The sequence below is a fragment of the Podarcis erhardii genome, assembly GCF_964252035.2.
Source record: "Podarcis erhardii genome assembly, chromosome: 3".
Classification (NCBI taxonomy): domain Eukaryota; kingdom Metazoa; phylum Chordata; class Lepidosauria; order Squamata; family Lacertidae; genus Podarcis; species Podarcis erhardii.
Window position 1 is genome coordinate 21,940,265 of NC_138507.1, and position 27,442 is coordinate 21,967,706.

The 27,442-nt window shown below is 42.7% G+C and overlaps 3 protein-coding genes across 7 annotated transcripts in view; 2 read left to right on the plus strand and 1 right to left on the minus strand.

Moving 5' to 3' along the window:
- FKBP1B (FKBP prolyl isomerase 1B) overlaps nt 1–7,105 on the plus strand; it is a 49,838-nt gene extending 42,733 nt beyond the window's left edge. For 3 of the 4 annotated variants that reach the window (XM_081857552.1, XM_081857553.1, XM_081857550.1), the window contains 2 exons: nt 4,881–4,993; nt 6,410–7,105. In XM_081857552.1, coding sequence (XP_081713678.1) covers nt 4,883–4,993; nt 6,410–6,538 — 240 coding nt within the window. In that variant the 5' untranslated portion in view covers nt 4,881–4,882 and the 3' untranslated portion in view covers nt 6,539–7,105. Of the gene's footprint in view, nt 1–3,849; nt 3,953–4,880; nt 4,994–6,409 lie in introns of those variants that run through there. The other variant, XM_081857551.1, reaches the window with a different exon arrangement.
- Nucleotides 7,106–10,277: 3,172 nt separating this feature from the next.
- SF3B6 (splicing factor 3b subunit 6) lies at nt 10,278–14,766 on the minus strand. Of its 2 annotated transcripts, XM_081857546.1 has the most exons (5): nt 14,684–14,747; nt 14,591–14,647; nt 12,467–12,585; nt 11,729–11,867; nt 10,278–10,389 (listed from the first exon to the last, which is right to left on the minus strand). In XM_081857546.1, the coding sequence occupies exons 2-5, from the start codon at nt 14,618–14,620 to the stop codon at nt 10,300–10,302; spliced, it is 378 nt and encodes a 125-aa protein (XP_081713672.1). In that variant the 5' UTR covers nt 14,621–14,647; nt 14,684–14,747; the 3' UTR covers nt 10,278–10,299. The 2 variants fall into 2 exon arrangements, with proteins under 2 accessions (XP_081713672.1, XP_081713671.1); XM_081857545.1 differs by having other exon boundaries at nt 14,591–14,766.
- Nucleotides 14,767–19,747: 4,981 nt separating this feature from the next.
- Nucleotides 19,748–26,704, plus strand: LOC309339288 (glutathione S-transferase-like). Its single transcript, XM_081857468.1, has 7 exons — nt 19,748–19,909; nt 22,160–22,266; nt 23,895–23,946; nt 24,456–24,588; nt 25,231–25,372; nt 25,852–25,983; nt 26,392–26,704. Exons 2-7 carry the CDS (start codon nt 22,180–22,182, stop codon nt 26,509–26,511), a joined length of 666 nt encoding a protein of 221 aa, XP_081713594.1. The 5' UTR covers nt 19,748–19,909; nt 22,160–22,179; the 3' UTR covers nt 26,512–26,704.
- The last annotated feature ends 738 nt before the right edge of the window (nt 26,705–27,442 follow it).

Here is a 27,442-nt window from a genome sequence, read left to right on the forward strand (position 1 = left end):
TGTGATCTGTCAAATGTGTCCTGTCTTGGGCTAAATGCAAGAATAGTTCAAAGGAAGCATACCTGAGTCTTCCTGGGATGCTTGGCAACATGTTGTCATCTGATCGAGACCTGCAACCTCTCTCTTATTTCTTCTCCCCCTGCCTCACTTATTTGCTTGGGGTAGTGGGACGTCCACAGTTTATATTTAAATTTACTGCTTATATTAAATCTTCTTACCAATGATACTAGCACACAATAACCCATTCTAAGTATGACTGTGAATGTGTGACAATGCACACACATATCCTTCTCTTTTGCTATGTTGTTAATTTCTAATATTCTTATATTGACCGGTAAATTGCAATTTATAATCATATTTGTTTGACTGTAACTTAGTGGCTGATAAGTGATAATTATAAAGATTGGGTTCGATTGTTTATGCATATATGAACACAATATAATCAACTGAGGAGAATAAAATCTTTTTTCAGCAAATAAAGGGCAGGTGACATCAAATGGACTGGAAACACAGCAATGTTAAGCATATTTTGACCATCCTGGTGAATTATTTGAAACCCTGTTCTGCAAAGTGAGCTCTGTCGCCACCCGATTTCATCATATTCCCGTTTCAGCACCGAAATGTCCCAAGGCCTCTCGTAATGTTAATTACAGACACATTATCCAGTGCTGCAGGATTGCTGGTTGATGTCTCTGAAGCAAAGTTGTCAAAGCAGCCAAAGGCTCAATGCAAAATCCCTACGTGCTACATGGATCAAAAGAGGACATGAGCAGGAGCATTTAACTTGCAAGCCTTGCAAAAACTTGCACTCGGTGACTGTCTGTGCTGGAGATGACAAGCAACTCAGAAGCCGAAGCCATATTGGGTTGTTAAAATGCTGATTGGCTCACAGCAAGGACTATTAATAGCAAGTGGCAGAATAGTCATTCCCAAAATCACAACCGATAATGTATTCTTATTGCAATTGAGATTCGCAAAAATGAGAATCTTACCTGGAAACAGCATGAGTGAATAATTTTCCCTGACCAGGTAAAGCACATACTCACTCATAGGCGCCGACTCCATGGGGCCTGAGGGGGCCCGAGCCCCCTCAAAAATTCGTTTGGGGGGCCCGAGCCCCCTCAAAAATTCGTTTGGGGGGGCTCAGCCCCCCCAATAATTTAAGAAAATTATTAGTTATATTATGCTTTGTAAAATCACAAAATTATGTGGGTATTTTTTATTTTCCTTGTTTGACGATAGTTACCTTTTAAAATACATTCAGTAATGAGTTAAAACAAATAATTATTACGGTAGTAAAAGAGGCGGCGCGAGTAGTTTTGCTCGGTGCGTGCGACTGGCCCAGCCCCTCTTTCCTTTTCCTCTCTTCTGCTCTCCCGCCGGGCGCCTGAGGGAGAGTTACTTGCCTTGCCCACCACGCATCTCTCTCCTTCTCGGTCTCTCTCCCTCCCTCAGCTGGCGAGGGGGCCACGAGGCGGGCGGCAGCAGCAGCAACGGGCCGGGAGCGGCTCTTAGAAAACTTCCCGGGGCAGGACCCCGGTATGGGCCCCCCCAATATTTTTTATAAGTCGGCGCCCCTGTACTCACTGTATTCAGAATAGAAGCAAAAAGGTCTGTGTTCCTGCATTCCTTTAGACTGTGGTTCAAAACAGCTGCAGCTATATTTGGATTTTTGGCAGATGTTCATACTGTCTCTTTGCAGATAAATTTTTTTCAAGTATCCTTGAGCTCCTGAGTTTCTGGGATGAGTCAGCATGTCACCAGTGCAGCTGTATCTGGTACAGTTAAGCATCTCAGCCTTAATTGAGGTGTGACTGCCCTTCAGCCATATTATCAGTAGACAGTATTAGCTAAGGAATTAGTCATATGCTGAGCAAGATGTGATGGGGGGGGGGGCTGCTGCTGTGTTTGATATTAAGCATGCTCCATTCACTTACAAGGAAGGGATATGTGGATAAGTGGAGTTGAAACTTTCCTGTCTTACTACTTCACATTCTGTCACCCCAGATGCTTTTTTTCCAAGGCCAGCTCAAGTCTAGCACTGGAACCATGTTTGAGAAAAAGTTTATTGAATGACAGGAAGGTAAGATGAGGGAGTGTTTGGCTCCCTCAGCCACAGATCTCTTTCAAAGTAGAATGGACCAGTGAGGTGTCATGGTTAAAGTGTTGGACTAGGGACTGGGAGACCAGGATTCAAATTCCTGCTATGCCATAAAGCTCACTGGGTGACTTAGTGGTAGTCTGGTAATCACAGTCTCGCCCTAAACTAACTCTCAGTGTAGTTCTGAGGCTAAAATGGGGAGAAGGAGAACTATGTATGCCCTTTGAGCTCCTTGGTGGAAAGGTGGGCTATGAATGAACTGAGAGACATTACCCCTCTCTTTAGGCACCAGTGGGGCAGATACATAATTAAACGAGAAAAAGCTACCATGTCACATCTATTTTGACTCTTAAAGGTAAAGGGACCCCTGACCATTAGGTCCAGTCGTGACTGACTCTGGGGTTGCGGCGCTCATCTCGCTTTATTGGCTGAGGGAGCTGGCGAGGTCATGTGGCCAGCATGACTAAGCTTCCGGGTCATGTGGCCAGCATGACTAAGCCGCTTCTGGCGAACCAGAGCAGCACACGGAAACTCCGTTTACCTTCCCGCCGGAGTGGTACCTATTTATCTACTTGCACTTTGACGTGCTTTCGAACTGCAAGGTGGGCAGGAGCAGGGACCGAGCAACGGGAGCTCACCCTGTTGCGGGTATTCGAACCACCGACCTTCTGATCAGCAAGTCCTAGGCTCTATGGTTTAACCCACAGCGCCACCCGCGTCCCTTATTTTGACTCTTAAGTTCCACTTAATTTTGGAAGCTCTTGGTGAGGTATATTTACCTATGGTTCTTCTAGTCTCTTGCCATGACATTTATTTGAAGGGGGGTGAAAAGGGCGGGGAATAGGCTCCAGCAGAGCCTCTGGGCTTCTACTTCATTCAGACAATTCCAAGTATGGATCTCAAATGTCCAAATGTTTGTTCTGTTTATGCCACCTGCTAAGGATAGCTTTTTCAGGTGGGAGAGGACAGAGAACATTAGGTTGCCCCTTCGTTAAGGCCCACAGCATTGGAATATAATTGAGTAAAGTATGAGCAACTGAGAAATTTAAGGATTTCCCCAGGACCAGGTTAATATGTACTATGATACCCATCCAGAACAGGGCCACTACAGGGCATCACCCGATATCTCCCACAGCAAAGTTTTCCACTATGCAGCTGGGGAACCCTCTATTTCCATGCCTTTATGTTGGGCATGGGGAACCTGAAATCTGAATGTGGCCATTTAGGCCTCTCTGCCTAGCCCTCACGACTCCCCTTAGGCCACACAATTACCCTTGCTCTGATCATGCCTCTTGCTTTCCTGGATGGAGGATAGAATATGTGTAGAAACTACCCTAATATACAAAGGTAAAGTTTACATTCATTGCTCAACCCAATTTTGCCTCTGGCCCCACCTACCACTGATATGTGGCCCCTGGAAAGTTGCCCACAAGGGAATGCGGCCCCTTTGGACTGAACATGCTTCCCCACTTAAATGATGATCTCCCTTAAGTGATATGATTCATTTTATGCTTAGATACAAAGACTTTTATTGGCTCCACTGGGCATAGAGGCACACCTGGCACTCATTTTGGCTGGCAGGAACACCCCATATATTTTGGGAATGCTAATGAAAGCCTTAATCCTTTTCCTATTTTTTCTGTCATTTTGTGTGTGTTTGTTATGCTGTGTATATATGTGTGTGCCATTTCAACTAACGTTTTTTCGTGTTTCCACTGGTTTCTCTTGCACATTTCTTTTGTTTCTAGTGATGCTGAGTGTGGTCGCACTGGCCTTTAGTAGAAAAAGTTTATACATTAAGCAGCTGTCCACTGAAGTTTCTAGGCTTTGTTTCAACCTGCATAATGCAAGGTCAGACTTTACAGAGTGCATTCTGGCTTGCCAATTTCTATTTGTTCTTGATTTCAGGAACATGTGCTGTTTGAAAGGGAAACATACTGGTATTGCTGTGCAATCAATTTGATTAAAATGTACGCACACATTAGTTTAGAACAAAGGCAAGCAAGGGAGGGACATGACAGCAGTCTATAAAATTATTATTTATCATTGTTTTCTCTCTTGGCTGACGCCTAGAATTTTAACTCTTTTCACATTAGAAAGTCCATCATGGCTCCCAAGCGTTTTGGCATAAATATACAAAATTCATATTCCAGTGTTTTTAAAAATTAAAAGCCTCTGTTGTTTTATTGGTAGCAGTAATATTGAGAACTTCTGGGTTTTTTTTTTTGTTTACTTATTTGCTTGTGTCATCTTTTCTCTTGAATATATAAAGTGCAGCTTGTTTGTCTGTAACCAGATAGTCTTGTGTCGGCTGCCCTAGTTTCCAATTTGTCTGGATGACTCTAGGGGGTCTTCGCAGGCAACAGCATTGCTGGGAGGGTTACGCAATTGTAAGAAATTGGTCACTCATTCATGGTCTGGAATTTGAGGGATAAATGCAGTCCTGTTATAGTGCAGCTGGAACTGTCTTGCAACAGACCAGCACCAAGGGAGCAAAATATTACTTTTTAGTGTCCAGCATTAGGTGACCCAAGACTTGGTAGTGACCTCTAGGCCTGAATTACCACCACCCAGATAACTACAGTAACAAACCACTGTCATGGGGATATTGCAGTTAACTCTTAGCGGCCTCCGTATGTGGGCTTCCTAGCCTAGCCTTTAAAGACCAACAGAGCATACCTGTTTTGTTCAGACTTTGGCAGCCATTTTTCAAATGTGCCACCATCTCAGAAACTCAGCAGGCTTGACTGGAACAGGAGCTGTTTTTGTGTTCTGGCAGGAATGCTACAGAACGGAAAGAAGTTTGATTCGTCCCGAGATCGAAACAAGCCTTTCAGGTTCAAGATCGGCAGGCAAGAGGTCATTAAAGGATTTGAGGAAGGTACTGCACAGGTATGCAGGATTATGCTGATGCTCTTTTCAGAACTGATAGAACAAGTACAATAATGAGGGGTTAACACCATAGGAAGGGTGGGAAGAGTGTCATCTTTATAGTCTCGGAGCGGAGCGTAATGTGCATGAACTTGTATACTGCTTTGAATATAAACAGCATTCAGCAGGATATGGCTGCAATCCTATGTACACACTTACCTGATAGGAAGTCCAGTTTAACTCAGTGGGATTTGATTCTGAGTAGACATGCCTAGGATTGCCCTTTAAAGTTTTGGAACCCAGGGGCATTACTCCAGCACTTCCTACTTCAGCCTGTTGGAGCATCAATTGGCTATGTTCCCGCTATCGCCATGAATTCAGCAGAGATCAACTTTTGCTGCACATCTGAAAATGCTCCAGAACCTACATTTGCAGTAATTTAAGGAATGAATCAAATAGCACCTTTTAAAATTAATCAACCAGTGATTTCGGTTCACAGTAGTGCATCGTAAATTCAGTCTAAGCAACATGCTTGACAACTGCCTTCTTGCAGGCTCAGTCAGCTGGGAGTCCATACAGCCAATGTGAATAGGCCTTAAACATCCTGGGCAAAGTCTGAATTTAGTGCAGTGAATTTGTTCATGACTGCATCTTCCTCAGGTGTATGATCAACTGAGTGCCTCTGCAGCTGCTTCTGCTCTTCCTGGAGCAGAGCTTTACCTTTTAGATTCCTGAAGCTGCTATATTACAACCTCCAGGTGGAGTGTGGCAGAGAAAATTATTCAGTGTGTGTGAGGAATACCTTACTTTTAAGACTGCACTTTTCCACCCTCGTGTGTTTTACTCAGAGGTTCATTCCATTATGTTCAGTCATGCTTACACCAATGAAATTGTTTCTAGGAGTGCAGTTTCTTCCATCCTAAGACATCCAACCTCTCATTGATATCCCGCAATTAATTGCTTGCCTTGGTCAAGTTGGCTCCACCTAGTGGATTGTTGCATTGGGAATTACTGTGATGCCATTAATATATAATTCCCACCTGTTGACAGATTGGCCAAAGTACCATTCTGCATAGCACTACTGCAAATTCCTGCGTTCTTCTGGTGGTGTTTGGTTGCTAGATGGCAAGCATGGGGAACCTTTGGCTCTCCAGAGGTTGTTGGACTCCATTTCCTAGCAGCCCAGTAGTCAGGGATGATGGGACTTGTAGTCCAACAGCACCTAGAGAGCCACAGGTTAGTCGCCCCTCCGGCATGGTATCTTGACCCCTATTACTTAAAAGATGGAGATTATGGACCTGTGACTTCCTCACTGTAACCACTCTTTTTTTAACATACAGCACATCTTGAAATGCTTGCGTTGCTGACATGTTCTGATCTTTTCTTTTGCTTCTCGTTTTCTCTCTCCCATTTGCTATCGTTTAAAAAAAATGCCAGATGAGCCTAGGACAAAGAGCAAAGTTGACCTGTACACCTGACATGGCGTATGGACCCATGGGGCACCCCGGAGTCATCCCTCCCAACGCTACTCTGATTTTTGACGTGGAGCTACTTAGGATAGAGTAAAGAGGGGCAACTGACTGAAAGCACCTGTTGATAACCACCCTTCTTTCCCCTTCCTCTGAATGGGAGGCATCTTCACTAGAATTTCCATCGTTTTCACTCAAGCTCTCATGCCTACCATGCCTCGTCTGAGGGTTGTTTTCCCCACTTCTTCCTCCCTTTTTTACTGTTATTAGTGTTGGAATTTGTCCCCGATTAGATGCTTCTTTGCTGTAGAGACAGGAAAAAAAGATGGCTGTTACATCTGAGTTGTACATTTTATTTTAATTTGCATGTGAAGCTCCAGAATTGTGATTGAAACTATATATAATATATAAATATATATATATAAACTTATAAATATATAAAGTTTACTTACTGAAAAACCACTGCCTTATACACTTAAAGAAAAACACACACAAGGGTGCTCAGAAATCCAGTGTACATTTCGTACACGAGTGGGCATTAGCCAAACCAAGTTACCTGCGCTGCCACTTTTCCCTCAGTTTGTATGTTCTGCTTGCTGCTGTTTTAAAGAAAACATCTCACGTGATAACTTTCCAAGGAGAAAAATAAAATCTTGATACTTTATGGATTTCTGTGCTTTCCTCGTTTTTTTAAGCAGTTAAAAAAACTTAAGCGCAAGAATTCTTTCTCACTCCACTGGTAATATTGCTGCAATTTTTGGATAATCGGATCTAATAACCAAAATCTTACTATAGGCACATAGGCAGCTTCCTTCTACTGATTCAGACCATTGGTCTATCTGAATATTGTCTACACTGACTGGCAGTGCCTTGCCAGGTTCCCAGGCAGGACTCCTTCCTAGCCTTACCTGGAGATGCCAGGGATTGAGTCTGTGACCTTCTGCATGCCAGGCAGGTGTCCTGCCACTGAGCTTTGGTGCTCTAGTTGAAGTCCAGAAACAAGTGCTTTTCATGTATTACAGGCAACGACCGACTGATGTTCGTCCAATCGCGCATGCACACCCAGTGCCAGACCTAGAAGTGACACAAAAACGTCACGAAAAGGGCCAAACCCTTTACGCGGGCCCTGCCAATGCGAGCAAAACAAGGATTGCCTGTATTTGAATAATTAAAACTCTGTACAAAATGTATTTAAGAAAGGATACCATGTTCTACACTCAAAATATACTCTGTAAATAATGGGCGACGTCCAGTGTCAAGTCATCAGATTTCTTTCTGGACAGCGACTTTATTTTCTCCTAGCTGTGGGCCCTTGTATGTCCCCAGATTTGGGGGAGGTGTGCATGTAGCGGGTACTGAAAGGGAAAGGACAGGATAGCTCAACTTGCCTAGCGCATCATCATCTGTTCTGACAAGCTGTGTTTTTTTGAGGTTTCAGCCAGAGTCCTTTCTCATTACTTGCTATCTGGTTCTTTTGATTGATGATGTGCCTGATTGTAACCTGGGCTTTCTTCTACCATTGAGCTACAATTCCTCCCATATGAATTTATATGTCTGCTCTTTTTTTTGGAACTCATATGCCATACAAGCCCAGCTAGGCAATCTGGAAGTGATGGAACCCATTCAGGCTGACCAAAATGATACCCGCTTAGCTTTCTCACTTGAGGTTAGTAGAAACACAGAAGCTAGAGTGGAATCAGTGTGCAGGATTTGGGGCGGGTTTTTTCTCTTGGAAAATTAAATTACAAGCACCTTAACATGGGGGCGGTAAATCTTAAAAACCACCTGATCTTTTATATCCTGGCCTGATCACAAAGATCTTGTGGGGGGAGTCTGTGTTGTGGATCCCCCCCCCCCCCGCTCAGATTAACAGCCCGTAACTATTACCTATGCATTCAGCATAGTGGGGTCAAGGCTGTGAAATGCTCTCCTGAGATGAGGCAGGCACCCCCACCTTGCTAAACTTAAGGTTTTAACAGCATTCTAATGTAGTGTTGTGTGATCATTTTTGTATTTGTCCCATTTTCTGTGGATTGCTTTGATGCACACCACTTAGAAATGTGAATAATTAAGAAGTATATAGATGCCTCAAATAAGCAGGAGGCAATAAAATGACAGGAGCCAGGCGTGGAGGAAGAAGGCTTAAGACTAGCATACAAGCTTTGGCTTGCTTTCTCAATAAAAATTAGCTTTCTTCAGGAACTTTCTGTTTTGAGCATTCTGCCCCTACAATCATGAGGGTCAGGAGCCACTCTTTAAGTTCTTGATCTGAGGTTTGTCTAAATGCTAAGCTTAGGCAACTAGCACAGTTATATCAGTGCACCCCATTCCACGTACTGTCACAAGTTGCAGATATATATAAGGGTTATGATATTCATCAAGACAACCAAAGCATTAATTTGTGCTCTTTTTCTCTCAGCTTTGTTGTAGAATTATGTCAGTGTAATTTTCAAATAAGGGAATTCTGTTTCCTTCCATTATTAACATAAAAGCATTTTAGAAGGCTAAGCTACTTTCTGGGCACAATTTCTGGTGTAGCCTAAAAAAACCCAAAAAACATAAATTCAACTGCATCAACAGAAGTGTACAAGGACATTAATACCTTGGCAAGCCACCCTTTCCCCCATTCCTTTTAAATTGGTCTCATTCCTTGTATTCTGTTGCCTCACAAGGAAAATACTGAAGAGATTTCATCCAAATAACCCTCTAGGCACTTGCTTTCCATATCGTTGTGTGGAAAGCAAAAACTATTTACTTTGTGTGCACACAGAAAAACAGGGCCCCTAAAATAAGCTCTAGAAGAGCAATCTGTGAATCTCCTTTGTCAATGAAACCCCAAAGACACTGCTTTGCTGAGTAATCAGCACTAAGAACAGTTGGTTTTATATTCTCAGAGCCAAAGAAACATTAAAATCTGAATAAACACATAGTAACAGAAATTAAAAGGAAAATGGCATACTATTTTTATTTGTCAAATGAACAAAGTTAAAACTTAGTTATGTCTGTCACTTAGAAGAGCAAGCAATATTAACAGCAAAACGAAAAGCCAGACCAGAAAAACATTGTCAAAAAAAATTAACAGTCTTTGGATGGACACAGTAAGCCTAGAACTCCTTTAATCTTTTGAAGAGCTTCACTGCGGAGATGAGTTTGTCGTTTTAGTTGTCCTTGCAGATGAACTATGGATTCAAAACCCAAGATAGTAGGACAGGCGGCCAGGCAAATAGACCACTGCAGCAAATGCCAAATGAACTCTGCTATTCTCTGTAACAAAGCTCTTTAAAATACATCTTGGAGCCAGTTCACTACCCTAATTGCACCAGACTTTATTAAGCTGAATTTTCCCCTAATGTTAGATGAACACTAGGCATAGTATCTCACTTGCAAACCTCATTCCCTACTTGCAGCTCTTTTCTAAAGCATATCTTCATGCCACGGCTAAAGACAAATTGTGAAAATACATTTATGAAACCAAAACACAAAATAAGTGTACTTTCCTAACAGATTAAATACAACATTTTATCCCAGAATGTTTTACATGTTCTCACAACTGTAATGATTATATTGATTAAGTATTCAAAAGGCTCTGAGCTGTAGGATATTTCTACAAAAGTGTACCAAATTCTATGGCTAACCTTAATTTCAAAGTGCCAAGTATCATAACGATAGGGCAGTCACGAGTCTTTCCCAAACTGGGATTATAAAGCTATATTTGCACTAAATCTAGCATCCCAAAATGTCCTTGCTCCAAACTAATCATGCACATTTTGTGGGGCACTTAGTTTAGAAAAACCAATAGGATTTTTTAAAAGAAAAAAAAAGTCCAAAAGAGCCAGTTCCTCATAGAGGTTAAAATTTTTATTTTGGTGGGTCTGTATTTATTCCGTATTTCTCCTTCAGAAGTTTGAGCTGCTCTTCCTTCTTCTTTGTATCCATCTTTTGGAATGCCTGTAATAAAACAAAAATATTATTAACAAAAGAACACACTTTAGTCAAAACAACTTCATCCCATCTATTTATTTCAAAGCAATCTCACTTTTTTATCTTATGAATTTAAATGATAAACAGGCAACTTGCCTTGCTACCAAGAAAAGCAGACACTTTATAGTAACTGTGTTCCAAAACACATTTATTTAATTCCTCAGGAAAGGTATTTGGGAAAGAACAGCTTGACCCTAAATAATACTGCATAAGCAGCCTCATGTTGTGCCCATGCTGCTCTAAGATTTTCACAAATCAGGAGGTGGAACAGAGGAGAAATTGCTGGGTGTCCCCAGGCACATCTATTAATAGGCTTTTATAAGGCATCTCGTCCCATCATCTGTGGAAAGATTCACTTCCAAGTAACCAAGCAAAGAAGCTTTGTGAACTGGATGAAAGAAAGGTGATCCCTTTCTTTGTTTTAAGGCATCAATGTGGTACAAGCAACTAAACTAACCCCCATTCCGCCCCCCCCCCTTTTTGCTGGCATTTTAACTTCTGTGGGGAAAAAACACATTTGTCCCATAGACAAGACAGATGCAGAGCTTCTAAGAGACCTAGCAAGATCTGCACAGATTCAGTCAATCAATGCACAGATTAAAAACCCTGACGTCTTTGTACCTGTTCTGAGCCTCAAGAGAGATTTGAACATAAATGCCAGTTATGTTAGTAGCCAAAGCAGCTCAAAACCAAGATGCTAGACTGAGGAGTCAAACCATTCAAATCGTTTGCTCATTTTCTTTCTGTGGTACACAGAAATCCAGACCTTTCCCACAAGGTTATTTCAGAGTCTGCAACAGTGAGTTAAAGCATTGAAACAACAAGCCTCCATCCTGCCTGCTGGTTCCTCGTCCACACAGTGGGCTGGACAAACCTAACAGGTATGGAAATCCTGTGAGATTGTGCTTTTTCCCATCCACTCTGAATACTCTGGCTGGGGCATTCAGACAATACCTTGCTCTGAATACGCAGCCTGTATTGAACTTTTTCCGTTCCGAGTTTGATAAACACTTTTAAAGATTCAGGTTTTTTGATTTACACAAAATACAGATTCACTTCAATTGTCAGCTGAAGAAGTTTAGAGGATATTTGCTTTAGAGAATCTTAAAGGACACACAATCTGATTAGGAATAAACAGGACTGGAAGAGTCCTGTTTCCTTTATACAAGCCCCTGCTATTGAGGGTTAAAAAAGAGGAAACACGCCAATTCACTTAAATTGAATTATTCCAGAACTGTTTTCACAATGATCTTATAAAAAAGTTAATCTCATGTTCAAATGTTTTAAGAAAAGCTCTTGTACTTGCCCTGTTTGCATTATAGTACAAGACAACAAGGTATCTGTTGCACACGTTGAATCCTGACAGATGGTCACAAGCATTCTTGGCATCAAAGATATCTTCATAGACAACGTAGGCTGTACCTCTAGTCTCAGGAGTATTTCCTCTGTAACCAAAAAAAAAAAAAAAAAAAAACAACAACAAAAAATTAATGTTAGCAAAAGATAAGAAAAAAATCCATGTTAATATTTACACCTCTTTGTTGTAGTCACTGTTACATTCTGACCCTAGGAAAGGCAGTGACATCAATCCTATGCTGTCTCACTTGGAGGTGAACTCAATGAAACTGTGCATTAGATTGGGCTGCGGAAGATATGCCTATACAGTAATAATTTTCTCACAACAAATTGCTCCCTTTTGGGTCAATTAATTATCCCCCCTGTAAAAAAATCAAAACAAACAAAAAAAAAAAAAAAAAAAAAAAACCAACCCAAACTCACACACAACCAAAACTCTCTACATAATTCTAATATTTTCACTCACGGAATATCCCCCATATTATCTATGTCTCTATGTGCATTGCCTATATTGGTTTGTTCCCCAGACAGAATTCAAATCAAGTGGGCTGATATATTTAGACTCCCAACTGCTTTATTTTACACTGAAAGCTGCAATAATGATCTGTCAGTCAACTAGAAAGCTACTTGACATAAGTAAGAAAATTCTAATTTCTATGCTTTGTTTGGCAACATACAACAGACTTACACTCTGATTTGTCGAATCGGTCCATATTTTCCAAAAATGTCATACATTTCTTCTGCTGTGATCTTATACGGTAAGTTTCTGATATATAAAATTCGATTCACTTCAGGGGGCAGACGGATCTAGAGTCGGTAAAAATTACAAACCAGAAACAAATTAGCAACATGATTTCTTTGTATGGTATGTAGATATGTAATCAGAGAATAATTTTAACTTTGGCACTGCAGAGGGTTGGACTAGATGACCCTCAGGGGTCCTTCCAACTCTATGCAATTCTATGACTCTGCCTTGTTGCGAGTGCTATCCAGGTCATCTCCAGCCAGCTTTGCTAACAGAAAAAGCATGACGCCTGGCCTCTACATCAGAGAAAGTTTGGAGGGTGTGTAGTTATGTGACTCCTGATCCAAGGAAAAGAGCAACTATACAACCTTTAGAACACATTCCAAGGCAGCCCTGTATGGGGAAGTTTTTAGATGTTTTATTTCAATCAATCAATCAATCAATCAATCAATCAACATTTACTGGCATACAGAGAGGACAGGACCATACAAGTTGACGAATAAAAATTGGCATCTGTTCACAAGAGGAGATGCTTGGGGAGAAAAACTATAGAGACCTAGTGGGGGTTTAATCTTTTATTGTGTTTTTATATATGTTGGAAGCCACCCAGAGTGGCTGGGGCAAACTTGTCAGGTGGGTGAGGAATAACAATAATGGCAGCCCCACAATATATGGGGGTGCCCTTCAGAGCCCGAAGGCTAATAATACTAATGGTAGCCCCACAACATATGGGGGTGCCTCCCCAGAGTCCAAAGGAGGCTAATAATAATAATGCTCACCACAACATATAGGGGTGCCCCAGAGCCCAAAGGCTAATTAATAATAACAATAATAATGGTAGCCCACAGCATATAGGGGAACCCCCTGAACCCGAAGGCTAATAATTAATAACAGCAACCCCACAATATATGGGGGTGCCCCCCGAGCCCGAAGGCTAATAAATAATAATAACAATGACAGCCCCACAACATATGGGGTGCCCTCCAAAGCCTGAAGGCTAATACTACTAATGGCAGCCCCACAACATACAGGGGTGCCCCCTGAACCCAAAGACTAATAATAATAATGGCAACCCCACAATATATGGGGGTGCCCCCCGAGCCCGAAGGCTAATAAATAATAATAATGACAGCTCCACAACATATGGGATGCCCCGCAAAGCCCAAAGAAGGCTAATAATAATAATAATAATAATAATAATAATAATGGCAGCCCCACAACATATGGGGTGCCCCGCAAAGCCCAAAGAACGCTAATAATAATAATAATAATAATAATAATGGCAGCCCCACAACATATGGGGTGCCCCGCCAAGCCCGAAGAAGGCTAATAATAATAATAATAATAATAATGGCAGCCCCACAACATATGGGGTGCCCCGCCAAGCCCGAAGGCTAATAATAATAATAATAATAATAATGGCAGCCCCACAACATATGGGGTGCCCCCCAAAGCCCGAATGCGGCCAATAATAATAATAATAATAATAATAATAATAATGGCAGCCCCACAACATATGGGGTGCCCCGCAAAGCCCGAATGCGGCCAATAATAATAATAATAATAATAATAATAATAATAATAATAATGGCAGCCCCACAACATATGGGGTGCCCCCCAAAGCCCGAATGCGGCCAATAATAATAATAATAATAATAATAATAATAATAATAATAATGGCAGCCCCACAACATATGGGGTGCCCCCCAAAGCCCGAATGCGGCCAATAATAATAATAATAATAATAATAATGGCAGCCCCACAACATATGGGGTGCCCCGCCAAGCCCGAAGAAGGCTAATAATAATACTAATAATAATAATAATAATGGCAGCCCCACAACATATGGGAGTGCACCCCCCCCCCGCGGACCCGCTTCACGCCCTTTCCCACTTGACGCGCCTTCCTGAATGTCCCGAAAGTGGAGGAGGAAGAGGCGCAGAACCAGAGAGAGAGAGGGGGGGGGCAGAAGGGAGAAGCGGAGTCGGAAGCGAGAGAAGGGCAGCTGACGTGCAAAATGGCCCCGCCGCGCACGGGAGAAAGGGAAAGGGGGGGGTCCCAGCTTACATTGGCGCGTTTCGCCGCTTGCATCGCCATGGCGGCGGCCTTGTGTGGGAAGCTGCTGCCGCTGCTGCTGAGGGAAACGGGAGCGTCGTCGGCGCCGCGACTGACCGAGCGAGAGCGCCGCGAAGCCTCAGTACAGCCACAACCGCGTTCTGCGCCTGCGCCGGAAGAAGGCGCGCGGGGAACATCCGCTTCGCTTCGCCTCTCTCCCGGATATGACGTCTGACTTCCTGCGCTCTGCCATAAGAGTGGCTGGGGATGGGGTGGGTAATCTGGAGCGGATCCAGTTGCTGCTGATTCTCCCCCCTCCCTTCTTCTTCTTCTTTTGAAAAAGCTGCTTAAGTCCAAAGCTCAGCAGCCAAAGGAGGCAATTTACTGCAGGAGAAAAAAAGTTAACCTATAAAGGGGAGGGAGGAAGTCCATGGGAACTTATGTAATTCTTGTTTTGTTTTGCTTTGGATGTAAAAATTGAGGTTTCGTCGATATCTGATCATTGTCTCTGATTGTATTACCCGGGCAGTCTGGCCATTCTTTTGTGTTTCAGTTTTAAAAAAATTAAAGCGATACAGAAAAAGAAGGAAACGCGAGAGGGAGAAAAACAACAATAACCCATATAAAAACGAAAATATACAAAAAAGGGAGCAATACCGTATTTTTCGCTCTATAACACGCACCTGACCAGAACACACACATCGTTTTTAGAGGAGGAAAACAAGGGAAAAAACATTCTGAATGAAACAGTGGATGTATCATTTTTGGGCTTCATGCTGTGGCCACAGACATGTGATCTGATGGTGAATTTGGGGTGACCCAATGCAAAGATCCTGAGGATCCCTGTGCATCCATGCTTTGTAACCACGTTTTTGCACCATTGCAGCCCCAGGCAACAGTGGGTGCGTGGTTTTAGGGGGGCAGGCTGTAGCCATGGACATGCTATGTGATCTGATGGTGAATTTGGGCTGACCCAATGCAAAGATCCTGAGGATCCCTGTGGATCCATGCTTTGTAACCACGTTTTTGCACCATTGCAGCCCCAGGCAACAGTGGGTGTGTGATTTTTTTGGTGCAGGCTGTAGCCATGGGCATGCTATGTGATCTGATGGTGAATTTGGGCTGACCCAGTGCAAAAATCCTGAGGATCCCTGTGGATCCGTGCTTTGTAACCACGTTTTTGCACCATTACATCCCCAGGCAACAGTGGGTGCGTGATTTTTGGGGGGCAGGCTGTAGCCATGGACATGCTATGTGATCTGATGGTGAATTTGGGCTGACCCAATGCAAAGATCCTGAGGATCCATGTGGATCCATGCTTTTTAACCACGTTTTAAGTGGGGAGGGAAGGAAAAACACAGAAGGGACAAGGAGCAGGAGAGGGGTGTGCAGAGAAGCAGCTGGCTAAGAATGCAGGAGAGGGGTATAACGGGGAGGGAGGAAAGGAAGGCAAAAGTTTTCCCTCACGTACCCACCCAAGCCAGCCAGCTCACGCTCTCTCTCTCTCTCTCCCTCCTGCATGTTTTCACTCTGCTTTCCCCTCTGCTTGCCTGGAGGGGAGGGGCTTTCCCTGCTCTTTGTTCCGTTTGAGCAAACACAGCAAGGAAACGGAGGTGGGTGGGCAGTAAGACCCTGAGGCAGAATGCTGGAAAGCAGCCACTTCCTCTTTTCAGGTTTCCCTTCTAGGAGACGCTGATTTGATTTTTGCCTGCTTTTTTTGCCTCCCCTCGCACCATTTGGCTCCAGGGACCACACATTCGCTCAATAACACGCACAGACATTTCCCCTTCCTTTTTAGGAGAGAAAATCTGCGTGTTATAGAAGGAAAAATACGGTATTCGATATTCTTGTATAAATTGGTGTATAAATTCTTGTATAAATTGGTGTAGTGTTATTGCCCAAGTGCAGAAATAGGCAAACTTGGCCTGCCAGGTGTTTTGAGACTACAATTCCCATCATACCTGACCACTGGCCCTCTTAGCTAGGGGTGATGGGAGTTGTAGTCCCAAAACATCTGGCGGACCGAGTTTGCCTATGCCTGCCCTAGTACTTATTTAAATGCTAATAGTCTACTAAATTTTGCATAAACTCATTCCAAATGCTATCGTATTTATCCATACAGAGTCTGCGCCTGTAAGCAGTCTGTTCATAAATTGCCATTGATGTCATATCATCAGTCTATTGATTGAAGGGTATAGCATATCTTTATTTTTCCAATTCCTCAGTATCAATCTTTTGGTCACCGTTAAGGCATGAAATAGCCATTTCCGTTGTCCCGTTGATAATTCCCATACTGCAGGTATATAGTTCAATAAAATATTCTCTGCTGAAAGATTTAACTTTTTCTGCACAGTCATATAGTTACACAGTCCAGCACTTTCTCCCAAAGCTTGTTAAGTAAAGAGCACTGTGCAAACATGTGTTTCAGAGAGACATATTTCAGAAAGCCTGAAATGATATGGTTTAGCCACAAGAGGGTAGCGGCAGAGTGTATTGTCGATTAAATGCTTTGGAAGTATTATTCCGCCAGGTGGCGCTGGCCCACGCCTGCACGGGAAATTTTGGATTTCCGCCTAAAGTCAATAGCACAGACTTACAATAGCATAATGATAGACTGATAACTCCATTGATTGAAAAAATTCCTTCCAGTAGCACCTTAAAGACCAACTAAGTTAGTTCTAGGTATGAGCTTTCGTGTGCATGCACACTTCTTCAGATACACTGAAACAGAAGTCACCAGACCCTTCTATATAGTGAGAAGGTGGGGAGGGGTATTACTCAGAAGGGTGGTGGGAATGGGGGATTGGCAGATAGCTGTGATGAGCCTGTTGACGACTCTTAACGACTGCAATAGGTCTTACAGGAAAAAGCAAGGGGTGAGAAGGTGAAAAATGGCTTTGTCATGTATAATGAGATAAGAATCTAATGTCTTTGTTAAGACCAGGTCTCTCCATGGTTTTAAGTTTGGTAATAAGTTGCAATTCAGCAGCTTCTCTTTCCAGTCTATTTCTGAAATTCCTTTGTAATAGAACAGCTACTTTGAGATCTTGTATAGAATGTCCTGGGAGATTGAAGTGTTCTCCTACTGGTTTCTCTGTCTTGTGATTCCTGATGTCAGATTTGTGTCCGTTTATCCTTTGGCGTAAGGTTTGGCCTGTTTGTCCAATATAGAGAGCTGAAGGACACTGTTGGCATTTGATGGCATACACAATGTTAGACGATGAGCAATTAAATAGTCCCGAGATGGTATGTGTGATGTTGTTGGGGCCAGTAATGGTGTTGTCCGGGTGTATGTGGCAGCAAAGTTGGCATCTGGGTTTATTGCAGTGGTGGAGGAACCCTCTCTGGCACCTGAGGCGGCACAGCCCGTGCAAACTGCGCATGTGCGGCATCTCGCATGTGTGCACTCCTTATGGAATGCCACACATGCGCAGTCCATATGGGCTGCCACTCGAGCAGTATCCCATGCGGACTGCATATGCCCTCGGCCGTTCTATAGCTGGGGGGAGGCAGGGGCCATCTTGTCACCCCTCCCAGAGTGGCACCTGGGGCGGCCCACCCCCTCCACCCCCCTTCCTACACCCCTAGCCAGGCCAGGCCCTGGCCACCCCTGGTCTTCTTCTCCAATATGTGAACTGCATTTTTGTGTAAGTCCATCTATGTTGGTACCTTTTTCTTAGAAGTGCTTCTTGTTTTTCAATCTAGGACTTCAAGGCAAGGGTAAGCAACATCTCCACAATTAAGAAATTCTTGGAGCCAGGCAGCCAGAGGAAATTTGAATTAGACGACAAGGCTCTTCAAGAGATCAGGAAGATTTTCAGTGTCTGAGAACATCTGCTATGAAGATAACTACAAATACTGGCATGATTTTAACAAATCTGTGTGACTTCTCTCTTACTAGTTGGAGGATTAACAGTGTCATCCTATTCATGTCTATTCAGCATTAGTACCATTTGAATCCAGTGTAGCTTACTTCTGGGTAAATGTAGGTATAGAATTGGAGCCTAAATCCGTAAAATAGTATTTCCTCTTGGTTCCATAGTCTCAAATGCTTTTGATTGCAAACTCTTGAAAAATGTAGTAGATGAGAACTCTTTTGTGAAGATTCTGAGGCCTCCTTTAGATATTAGTCTAATGCAACCTGCCGAAACTTGGTATGATACCTTCCAGGGGTTTTGGACTACAGTTCCCATCAGCCACAGCCAGCACGGCCAGCAGTCAAAGAATGAAATTGCCAGAGCCAACAAACATTTGATATTGTGCAAGGATTTTTTGCAGCCGGAACTCATTGGAACTGAATTCCACCACCTCTCTGGTTCATTCCAGAGTTCAAATGCTACTGAGTAGAGGATCACCATAATGGCACTGTGTAAATCCACAAAAGGAGATGATGATAATACTGTGTGATGGTACAATAAAATGAAATAAAGCATTCTACAGCGTTTGTACTTCAGTGCCATGTTTTACTTGAGTAGTCAATTAACATGTCTGTTCTGTCATGACTAGTTCCTGTTGTGCTTTGCGTAGATGTGACGGGATCTGTGTGGTCCTGCTGGATTAGAGGCAAGCAAAATATATCCTATTAACGTACTTCCTGCCAGAAAATGAGCTGTTTTCATAGCCTTCTACAGCAATTAGACTGACCAGCCATAGCAGCAATTCTTTACCAGTCCACCATGCTATCCTCAAGGAACATTCTTCTCAGTTTTATGACAGCAACTGCAACTGTCACAAATTTTTCAAAACCAGACATCAAATATGTGATTTTCACTTGATCATTCGGATCAGGTATCTTACATAACAAATCAAGAATAATTTCTGGATTGCCTGTAGAAATCCAGTTTTGCATACCTTTAATTGTAGTGATCTATTTGGCCCAACCCCCGTCAAAAGGTGGGTAGGACCAACAGGGAAGCCCTGTGTAGTTGACTTTTTTCTGTATTTTGTGGCTAGCAGCTGCAACCACAGACTGCAGTGGCCTCCTGCCCATTTATACAAAGGTTTCAGTTGAATATACAGTACTAAGACCAGGAATGTTTGCCCTCAGTGCAGCTGTACAGATACAATAAACCGAGTTGCATCATGTTACGCAAGCGTGAGACAACCTTTCCCGTTGTGAATTAACTTTGCGTGACTGATTTGTTGTAGGTGAAAAGTCTCACGACAGGCAGAGTAAGTGTTTTTCTATTTGCAATAGGGAGTTTCTACTACAGATAAGCTGTTCTCTCGTCTTGGAAGGTGGAGCTTCTGAGCTTTTATAACCCTGAGCCACACAAGTTCGGAGCTCGCTCTCCTTGAGAAGAACTTCCACTTGTTCAGGACTTGCAGCAGGTTAGTATTCTAAGGTAGACGATTGCTTTGGAGAGTCATTGGTCAAGAGCAACACCCTGGACAGAGGAGTAGTGCAGGGACCATTTCCAAAGACCTCACCTCTGCCCAAAGGTTTTCTTCTTCTTACCCGCAGAGTACTAAAGGTTTGTGGGTTGGGGAGGGGGGATACTGTAATCCTCAGAACAGAAACATTTCTCTTTGGACAGACCAAGGGCAGGAGCTGGACAGTGGGCAGAGTTCTAAAAATGATATGGGGTTGGTCTTTGTTGCACCTCAGAGGAAAAAGAAATCTTGGGTAAGAATGGGAGAGAAATTAGATTCATTTAAAAAATAGTAACTCACCAAATTTCATTTCCCAAAAACATAGCTATCCCTTGCAATTTGCACTGCTGTTCTCCAGCCAAATAATGTGTAAAAACACATATGGTGAGGTAAAATGTGCATATGAATGCATATATTATTGAAAAGAATGTAGAATATGGGTGTGGTTATCCAGGGTTGAGGAGGGTGTAGATTCCATCCAACTGTCTTAGGGACTCCACTCTGGATTTGCTTAGGGTTTACTCCTTAGCCTTTTCTTCCTAGGGCAATGGAGGTTTAGGGTCAGAGGTTACCTCCTCCTAGATGGGTTACCTTCCCAGATGGATGCGGAAATATCTAAATTAATGGTTCTTATTACCCTGAGTAGTACCGAGTTAAAAACAATAGAGGAATGTAAATGGGTAAAATTGGTGGTAATTGCAGCCAGACAGGTTATAGCGAGTAACTAGAAAAATGCAGAAGAGCTAGGGATGAACCAAGGGAGGAAAAAACTGAATAATATTATAATTTTAGAATACCTAACTGTGAATGAATGAAAGGGCTTAAGGTCAGTGAGAAAGAGGAGGATTGGATTGAGAAGATATTGAATTATTTGGTTAGGTTTGAACAATTTGGGGCAGTTAAAATGTTAAAAGTTAAATAAACCTTGTGGAGGGAGGAGTGTTAAGGTAAATAGAAGTGTATATGTGGTTGATTTGAATATGTTATTATTGAATATTATTGAATATGTATATTATTGAATATATATACCCAATGTATCAGCCGCCTGGGGGGGTTTCATTGTTTGTGTTTCGGTGGTTGATAAAAAATAAAATATTAATTAAAAAGACCTTCTCAGATTGATGAGCTCCACCTGCCCCTCACTTCCCTCTACAGCATGTGCAGAAACTGCCTTCTTGACCCTTGGACCCACTATTGGTCTCATCCCTCAACCTGACAGAGCCTGTCCTTGCATGGAGGGAAGGTCCCTAACTCACATGGGTTTGAGACCCATCAGCTATCCTTACCTGGTTGAGCCAGCCAGTCAAAGCCATTTCCCAGGGTGTGGCCGCTGTCACATGCTGGCAGCTTCTAGGAGCCACAGGAGAGTGCTGAGTGCAGAGTGGGAACCAAAGATAGACAAACAACCCTAGAAGGAGCATGATGTGTCTCTCACCAGTGGCAACTGGGGAAAACAGGTTGAGAGAAGGGAGTGTCCATGTAAGGAAATCTGAAACAGTTTTAAGTTAGAGGTGGTGCTTCAGATGTGATTCATCACTACAAACTCCCATCATCCTTGGCGGTTGGCCATGCTGGAAAGCCATGTGCCTGAGGAGATGAGAGGCAGCTGATGGCAATGACAATGGTGCGAGTACGAGGGGGAAGTTACAATTTTGTGGCTCTGGGAACATGGACCGTGGCTGTTCAAGAGGGGGGTGATAGTCATAGATCATGGGTAGGCAAACTAAGGCCCGGGGGCTGTATACGGCCCAATTGCCTTCTAAATTCGGCCCACAGACGGTCCGGGAATCAGCATGTTTTTACATGAGTAGAATGTGTGCTTTTATTTAAAATGCATCTCTGGATTATTTGTGGGGCATAGGGATTCATTCATTCCCCCCCCCCGCAAAATATAGTCCAGCCCCCCACAAGGTCTGCGGGACAGTGGACCGACCCCCTGCCGAAAAAGTTTGCTGACCCCTGTCATAGATTGTTGTGGTTTTTTTTTAACTCTTCCTATTTTATCTGTGCAATAATATGCTACATCTGCTTGTGCTCCATGATTATGAAAAATAGTTTGTTACAAAAATAAACCAGAAGGCTTTAGTATGAAATCCTTTCTTGCTGTAAGCAATCACCAGAACACCATTTTGAACAGTTGTCCTGCTCTGCAGTGGTTTCCCTATCAAACATGACCTCTCAATCTCTCTCTGTCTTTCATCATAACAGGAAAGCAAACACTTAGGAACATGGCTGGGAAACCTAAGCTTTACTACTTCAATGGAAGAGGCCGAATGGAAAGCATAAGGTGGCTGTTGGCTGCAGCAGGAGTCGAGGTTTGTTTGTCTTCAGAATTTCTCTGAGAAAGCACCTTTCCCCCACCCCCCAAAAAGAATCAAGGGAACTGCTGTTTTTCCAGCATTCTTATATTTCAGACAGTTTCCAAATTTGGGTCCAGCATTATCATTTGTGAGGGAGGTGCCTGCTTCAGGCGGGGGATTTTATCTATCCTGGAAGGGGCAGCTACCGTATTTTTTGCTGTATAAGACTCACTTTCTCCCTCCTAAAAAGTCAGGGGAAATGTATGTGCGTCATATGGAGCGAATGCAGGCTGTGCAGCTATCCCAGAAGCCAGAACAGCAAGAGGGATTGCTGCTTTCGCTGCACAGCGATCCCTCTTGCTGTTCTGGCTTCTGAGATTCAGAATATTTTTTTTCTTGTTTTCCTCCTCCAAAAACTAGGTGTGTCTTGTGGTCTGGTGCATCTTATAGAGCGAAAAATACGGTAATTGATGAGTTATTGCCATTATTATTGTACTTTTGCTGCTAAGTAGGAAGGGAGGAGACATGATTGTGTGGACAGGCAGAGTCCCCCAAACCCTGGGTGTCCCCCATATGGAATAACGACTCAAGACAACATGCTATGGGATTAAAATTGGCCACAACTTTATTATGTTTCAGATGTGGGTAGACCTTGGCTCAGGCATTGGGCGTTTATCCCTTTCAGTCCCCCACTGGGGATCTGGGGAACATCAGGGTTATCCAGTGGGGGGGGGAATGGGCTGGCTCTGGAGAACATATGTTCAAGCAGAGAGAGCCCGCCCCTGTTATGCCGCCGTCGCAGGGGAGAGCAATGTCAACCTCCAGTCGTACGGCCAAAGCCTCCCCTCAAACAACCCCTTTAACGGGGAACCCTGGTATCGCCGCCGCAAAGAGGAGGGGGGCGTGGGTCACCGCTGCACGCCCCCCCATTTAGGGAAGATAGACTAAAGGATTCCGCCCAAGGCCTGATACTGCCAAAGTTGTGACGTTTTGCTACAGGAAAGGCAAAACATGCCAATGCAGGAGAATTCCTTTGCGACCCTTCAACAGCGACCTTGACATAGTAGCGCCTGCATACCTGTGAAGAAAAGGTTAACCTGCAAAAGAAGTCTTAACTGAGGGTGGGTAGGGTGGGAGAAGCTCTGGAGCCAACTGACAATTCCCGGGTAAGATCCTCCCCCTATTGTATGGGCAGGTGGTCCCTCCCCCTAACTGGCCTGATCACCTTGGCAATGCCTTTCCAGGCGGGATTGGACAACTGGCTGAGGTAGGCGGAGACCTCCAGGTATCCCACCTGGGGAAGGCCAAGCCAAGCCTGTGCTAATGGTGCCACATAGGGTCCAGGGGGCTTCACGTGACCACGCAAAGGGCACCCCCCATTTAATGTGGGGAGCCGTCATTGTGGGATCTACTGCTTCAAGTGCTAAAATGATATGACTAGCCTGTAGTACTTGATTTGTGCATGGGAAACATTTGTTGTTCTGTCCCAGACAGAGAAAATTATTGGGCGGGCTGGCCCGGAATTCGGCTGGGAAAGGGGAGTTTTCATCAAATTTTGAAAACTTGAAAGGCCCTGTGTCATTTTTGGAGCCTGAAATTATTTCATGAGACCCTTGAAATATTCTGCCTCTTTTATTTTTTAGTTTGAAGAACAATTAATTGAGACCAAAGAATATCTAGAAAAATTAAAGCATGGTGAGTATGTTATCTGAATATCAGTGGGACTGTCTTCTAGTACAGTAAAGCCTTAATAGTCTTAATAGCAGGGGTTTTCAAAGTGGGCTTGTTTCTCCAGTTCTGCATTGTGCACACTTTCAGGCAGGAATATGTGTCAATACACAGTTGTGATCTGGTTATATTGCATTTTTCTCTCTTCTTTGAAAGAAAAGAGAGTTTTCCAGATACCCACAACACATACCACTCAACTCTGCATTGTGCAAAATGGTTTGCTTGTTTTTTAGCTGGAGAAGTAGCTTAAATAACATACAAAACTAGTTTCCAATGTGTGATTGCTGTACTAATTTAGCACATGTTCTGCAAAAGGGTTTTGAGGGGAAAGCAGAGGCAAACATGATTATCGCAAAGGCACAATGTAAAAGTAAAGGCTCAAAATCAAAGCATGGCTTGTGAGATGCTCCTGAAAATTTAATTTCCATAGTAATTACCTGGGAGGATGGACTGATTTTTCATTTTCCTTTCACAAGGTGGAGACCTGCTCTTTCAGCAAGTGCCCATGGTGGAAATGGATGGGATGAAGATGGTGCAGAGCCGAGCTATTCTCAACTACATTGCCGCCAAATATAATCTCTCCGGGAAGGACGTGAAGCAGAGAGCATGGTACTGTAACATTCCTCTATGTTTGGTTACTAAATGCATACTTTGGTTGGCTGTACATGATATAAGATCATCTCTGGTCTGTCATATGATCTACTGATGAGTTATGAGTCAGCATGTTTCATCTCTACTGTCAGATTGGGCAAGAAAGGGTACAGTATGAGGTAATTTGACCTCCCAGTCCCAGCAAAGTTCATGTGGACTGGTTCATTGGAAATCAATGAATTTTCATGTAATCCCAATAGGAGATTGGGAGGTCATTGTCCCTTCCCAATGTTTTTTTTTTTTTGGGGGGGGGTGTTTCTTGCAAATGTATAAAATTGATTTTTTATATAAGGTTTTCTTTATAAACGGTCTAACTGGTGAAGATCACTATAATGTCAAGCAAATTATAGGGGCTTTTGTTGCATAGAGCGAGGCTCTTTTCAGGGAAAATGCCCTTTCTCCAACATACAGAATCATTGTACTTGTTTTTCTGCTGGGTCATCACACATTTTTGCCTGTGACACTACTGCCCAATTCCCCCACAAGGTTTTGGCTCTGCATTATCATAATTAGTACTATTGCTGCTGCTGCTGCTACCACTACTGTTTTTCTTATTATTACCTGAGTATGAGAGAAGGAAACACTGTCTCTTTCAAATAGGATTGATATGTATTGCGAAGGTGCTATGGATCTGAATGAATTGATAATGATGCTTCCCTTCAAGCCAGCTGACAGCAAGGAGAAGGAGTTTGCAAACGTTATTGAAAAAGCCACCACCAGATACTTCCCAGTCTTTGAAAAGGTATGGGGCAAAGGAAACTTACAAACCTTTTAACACAAGAAAGTCACCTATGCTCAGCTGGAGTTGGCAGCTGGTAATGTTGATAGGACTGCTTGGCTCATCAGAAATCATTTCCTTATTCCTTGTATTTTCCAAGCTTCTGAGCTAAAAGTTAAAAAAGTAAAACAAAAAATTAGCTGTGTGAGAGAAGATCAGGAATCACACACAGTGTTCGTTTACCATGTGAACTCTGATCTCAGAATCTGCCCTGCCTCATTGAAACATGACAAGCAGTGGTTTGGGAAGAGGGAATATAATGATCCAACTTCTCTTTCTTAGCCAGCTGTTTGTTAGAAGACATGAATCAGAACTGATACAAATATTCTCGATCTCCTGATACAATATAATCTGGGCACGTGGTATTCAAAAGTGGTTTAGATATAGATTCTCCATTTTGTGTATGTACCTGAAGTACTCTTCAAACATTTCCTGCTCTATAGGTCCTCAAAGATCATGGACAAAATTACCTGGTAGGAAATCAGCTCAGCAGAGCAGATATTCAATTGCTTGAAACCATTTTAATGGCAGAAGAGCTGAAGGCTGATATTCTCTCCAAATTCCCTCTTTTAAAGGTAAGCATGCTTACTGAAGCATAAGCAAAGTTCTAGTATGGCACTTTTATTCTTTGAATATCTAAAACACCATTGTCTCTGGATTTCTATTGCACAAAGTCTAAATCACACAGGAGGCCCACATCCATGGATAATAAGGCTTCTGTGAATTAAATTTAGACACAAACAGGTAACCTACCTACGATTATAGACCTGCAATGGAGCTCAAATGTTGACCTCCCTCTCCAAAGGTGCATGCCTGAATTAACTGGGTTTAGAGTATTTACAAAGTTTGAGTACATATAAAGTTTATCACTTGTAGTTTCATTATTGACTATGAAATCATAGTAACCGTAAGCAGCAAATGATTATTTGGGGATGCCACCATTTCTCCTTTTGTCTTCTAAAATATTTTGTTCTCTCTCTTAGGCCTTTAAAGAGAGAATAAGCAACATCCCGACAGTGAAGAAATTTCTGCAGCCTGGTAGTCCAAGAAAACCACCAACAGATGAAAAGGCTATTGAAAAGGCAATGAAAATTTTCGCCTAAATCGTGGCTGAGGATCACAAATGATGCACTATTGTATTCACAGGCAATGGGCAAAAACTGAAATAGGACCACAATGGCAGAGTGTAAATCCACAAAGCTACAGTAAGAACCAAAATAACTAACAGAAGAAAAGGAAGTGGTTATAATATTGTGCCGCACTACACTAAAATGAAATAAAGCATTCTACAACTTTTGTATTCTGGTTGTTTTAGTTCCAGTATGACGTCATTTACATTAATCTTAAACAGCAGGGGAGCTCATAAGCAGCCTTGTCATACTTTTTGTTGTTGTTGTTGGAAATGGAGCTGACAACCGAGAGTTTACACCTACTCTCACTCTCACACACATTTCAAAGTATAATATCCTAATAAGTGTAAATAACTGACACTCTATGTTTTAGTTCCAAAGTTTTAACCACAACTTTTCATGATTTATCCTACCAAACACTGCTGCCAGAACTACAAAGGTTGTAGATAGGTCTTAGGTCCTTATCATACCTCTTAATCTGATGGTTTAAGACGTAACATTGGTTTATATATTTAGCTAAGTGTGCATTTATGAATATTTATTCTATGATTGAGACCTTAAAATTCTTGTAACAATCCCCCATTGGGGGCAATAATTTAACTAAAATTGTTGCCCCACTAAACAACCTGATGTCCACCCTTCCCAAATGTTTGAACGGGATGTGTTTATGTAACCCTGAGGAAACTTGCATTTCAGGTCTCTAAAGTGACGTGTCACAAGTGTAGCAGTGCACATAGCTTTACACAGGATTATGTATCATATAAAATAACACCATCTTGTTTTGTTCTATTCTTAAAATACTGGTGGCATTCTACCACTTTGAGAGAAGACTTCTCTCCCTTTTCGCTTTTAAAATGAGGGTCTATGCTTTACATTCAGCAGGAAGGTCCATTTAAAATGAAAT

What these genes read in the sequence shown, in the direction of transcription:
- SF3B6 (XM_081857545.1), bottom strand. Translation starts at nt 14,620, where the DNA reads ATGGCGATGCAAGCGGCGAAACGCGCCAAT. An exon ending in CCGATTCGACAAATCAGAGT is followed by an intron (nt 11,868 to 12,466) that starts GTAAGTCTGTTG and finishes TTTTGGTTACAG; the next exon opens with AGGAAATACTCCTGAGACTA. An exon ending in TGTACTATAATGCAAACAGG is followed by an intron (nt 10,390 to 11,728) that starts GCAAGTACAAGA and finishes GTTTTATTACAG; the next exon opens with GCATTCCAAAAGATGGATAC.
- LOC309339288 (XM_081857468.1), top strand. Translation starts at nt 22,180, where the DNA reads ATGGCTGGGAAACCTAAGCTTTACTACTTCAATGGAAGAGGCCGAATG. An exon ending in GACGTGAAGCAGAGAGCATG is followed by an intron (nt 24,589 to 25,230) that starts GTACTGTAACAT and finishes TCTTTCAAATAG; the next exon opens with GATTGATATGTATTGCGAAG. An exon ending in CCAAATTCCCTCTTTTAAAG is followed by an intron (nt 25,984 to 26,391) that starts GTAAGCATGCTT and finishes TCTCTCTCTTAG; the next exon opens with GCCTTTAAAGAGAGAATAAG.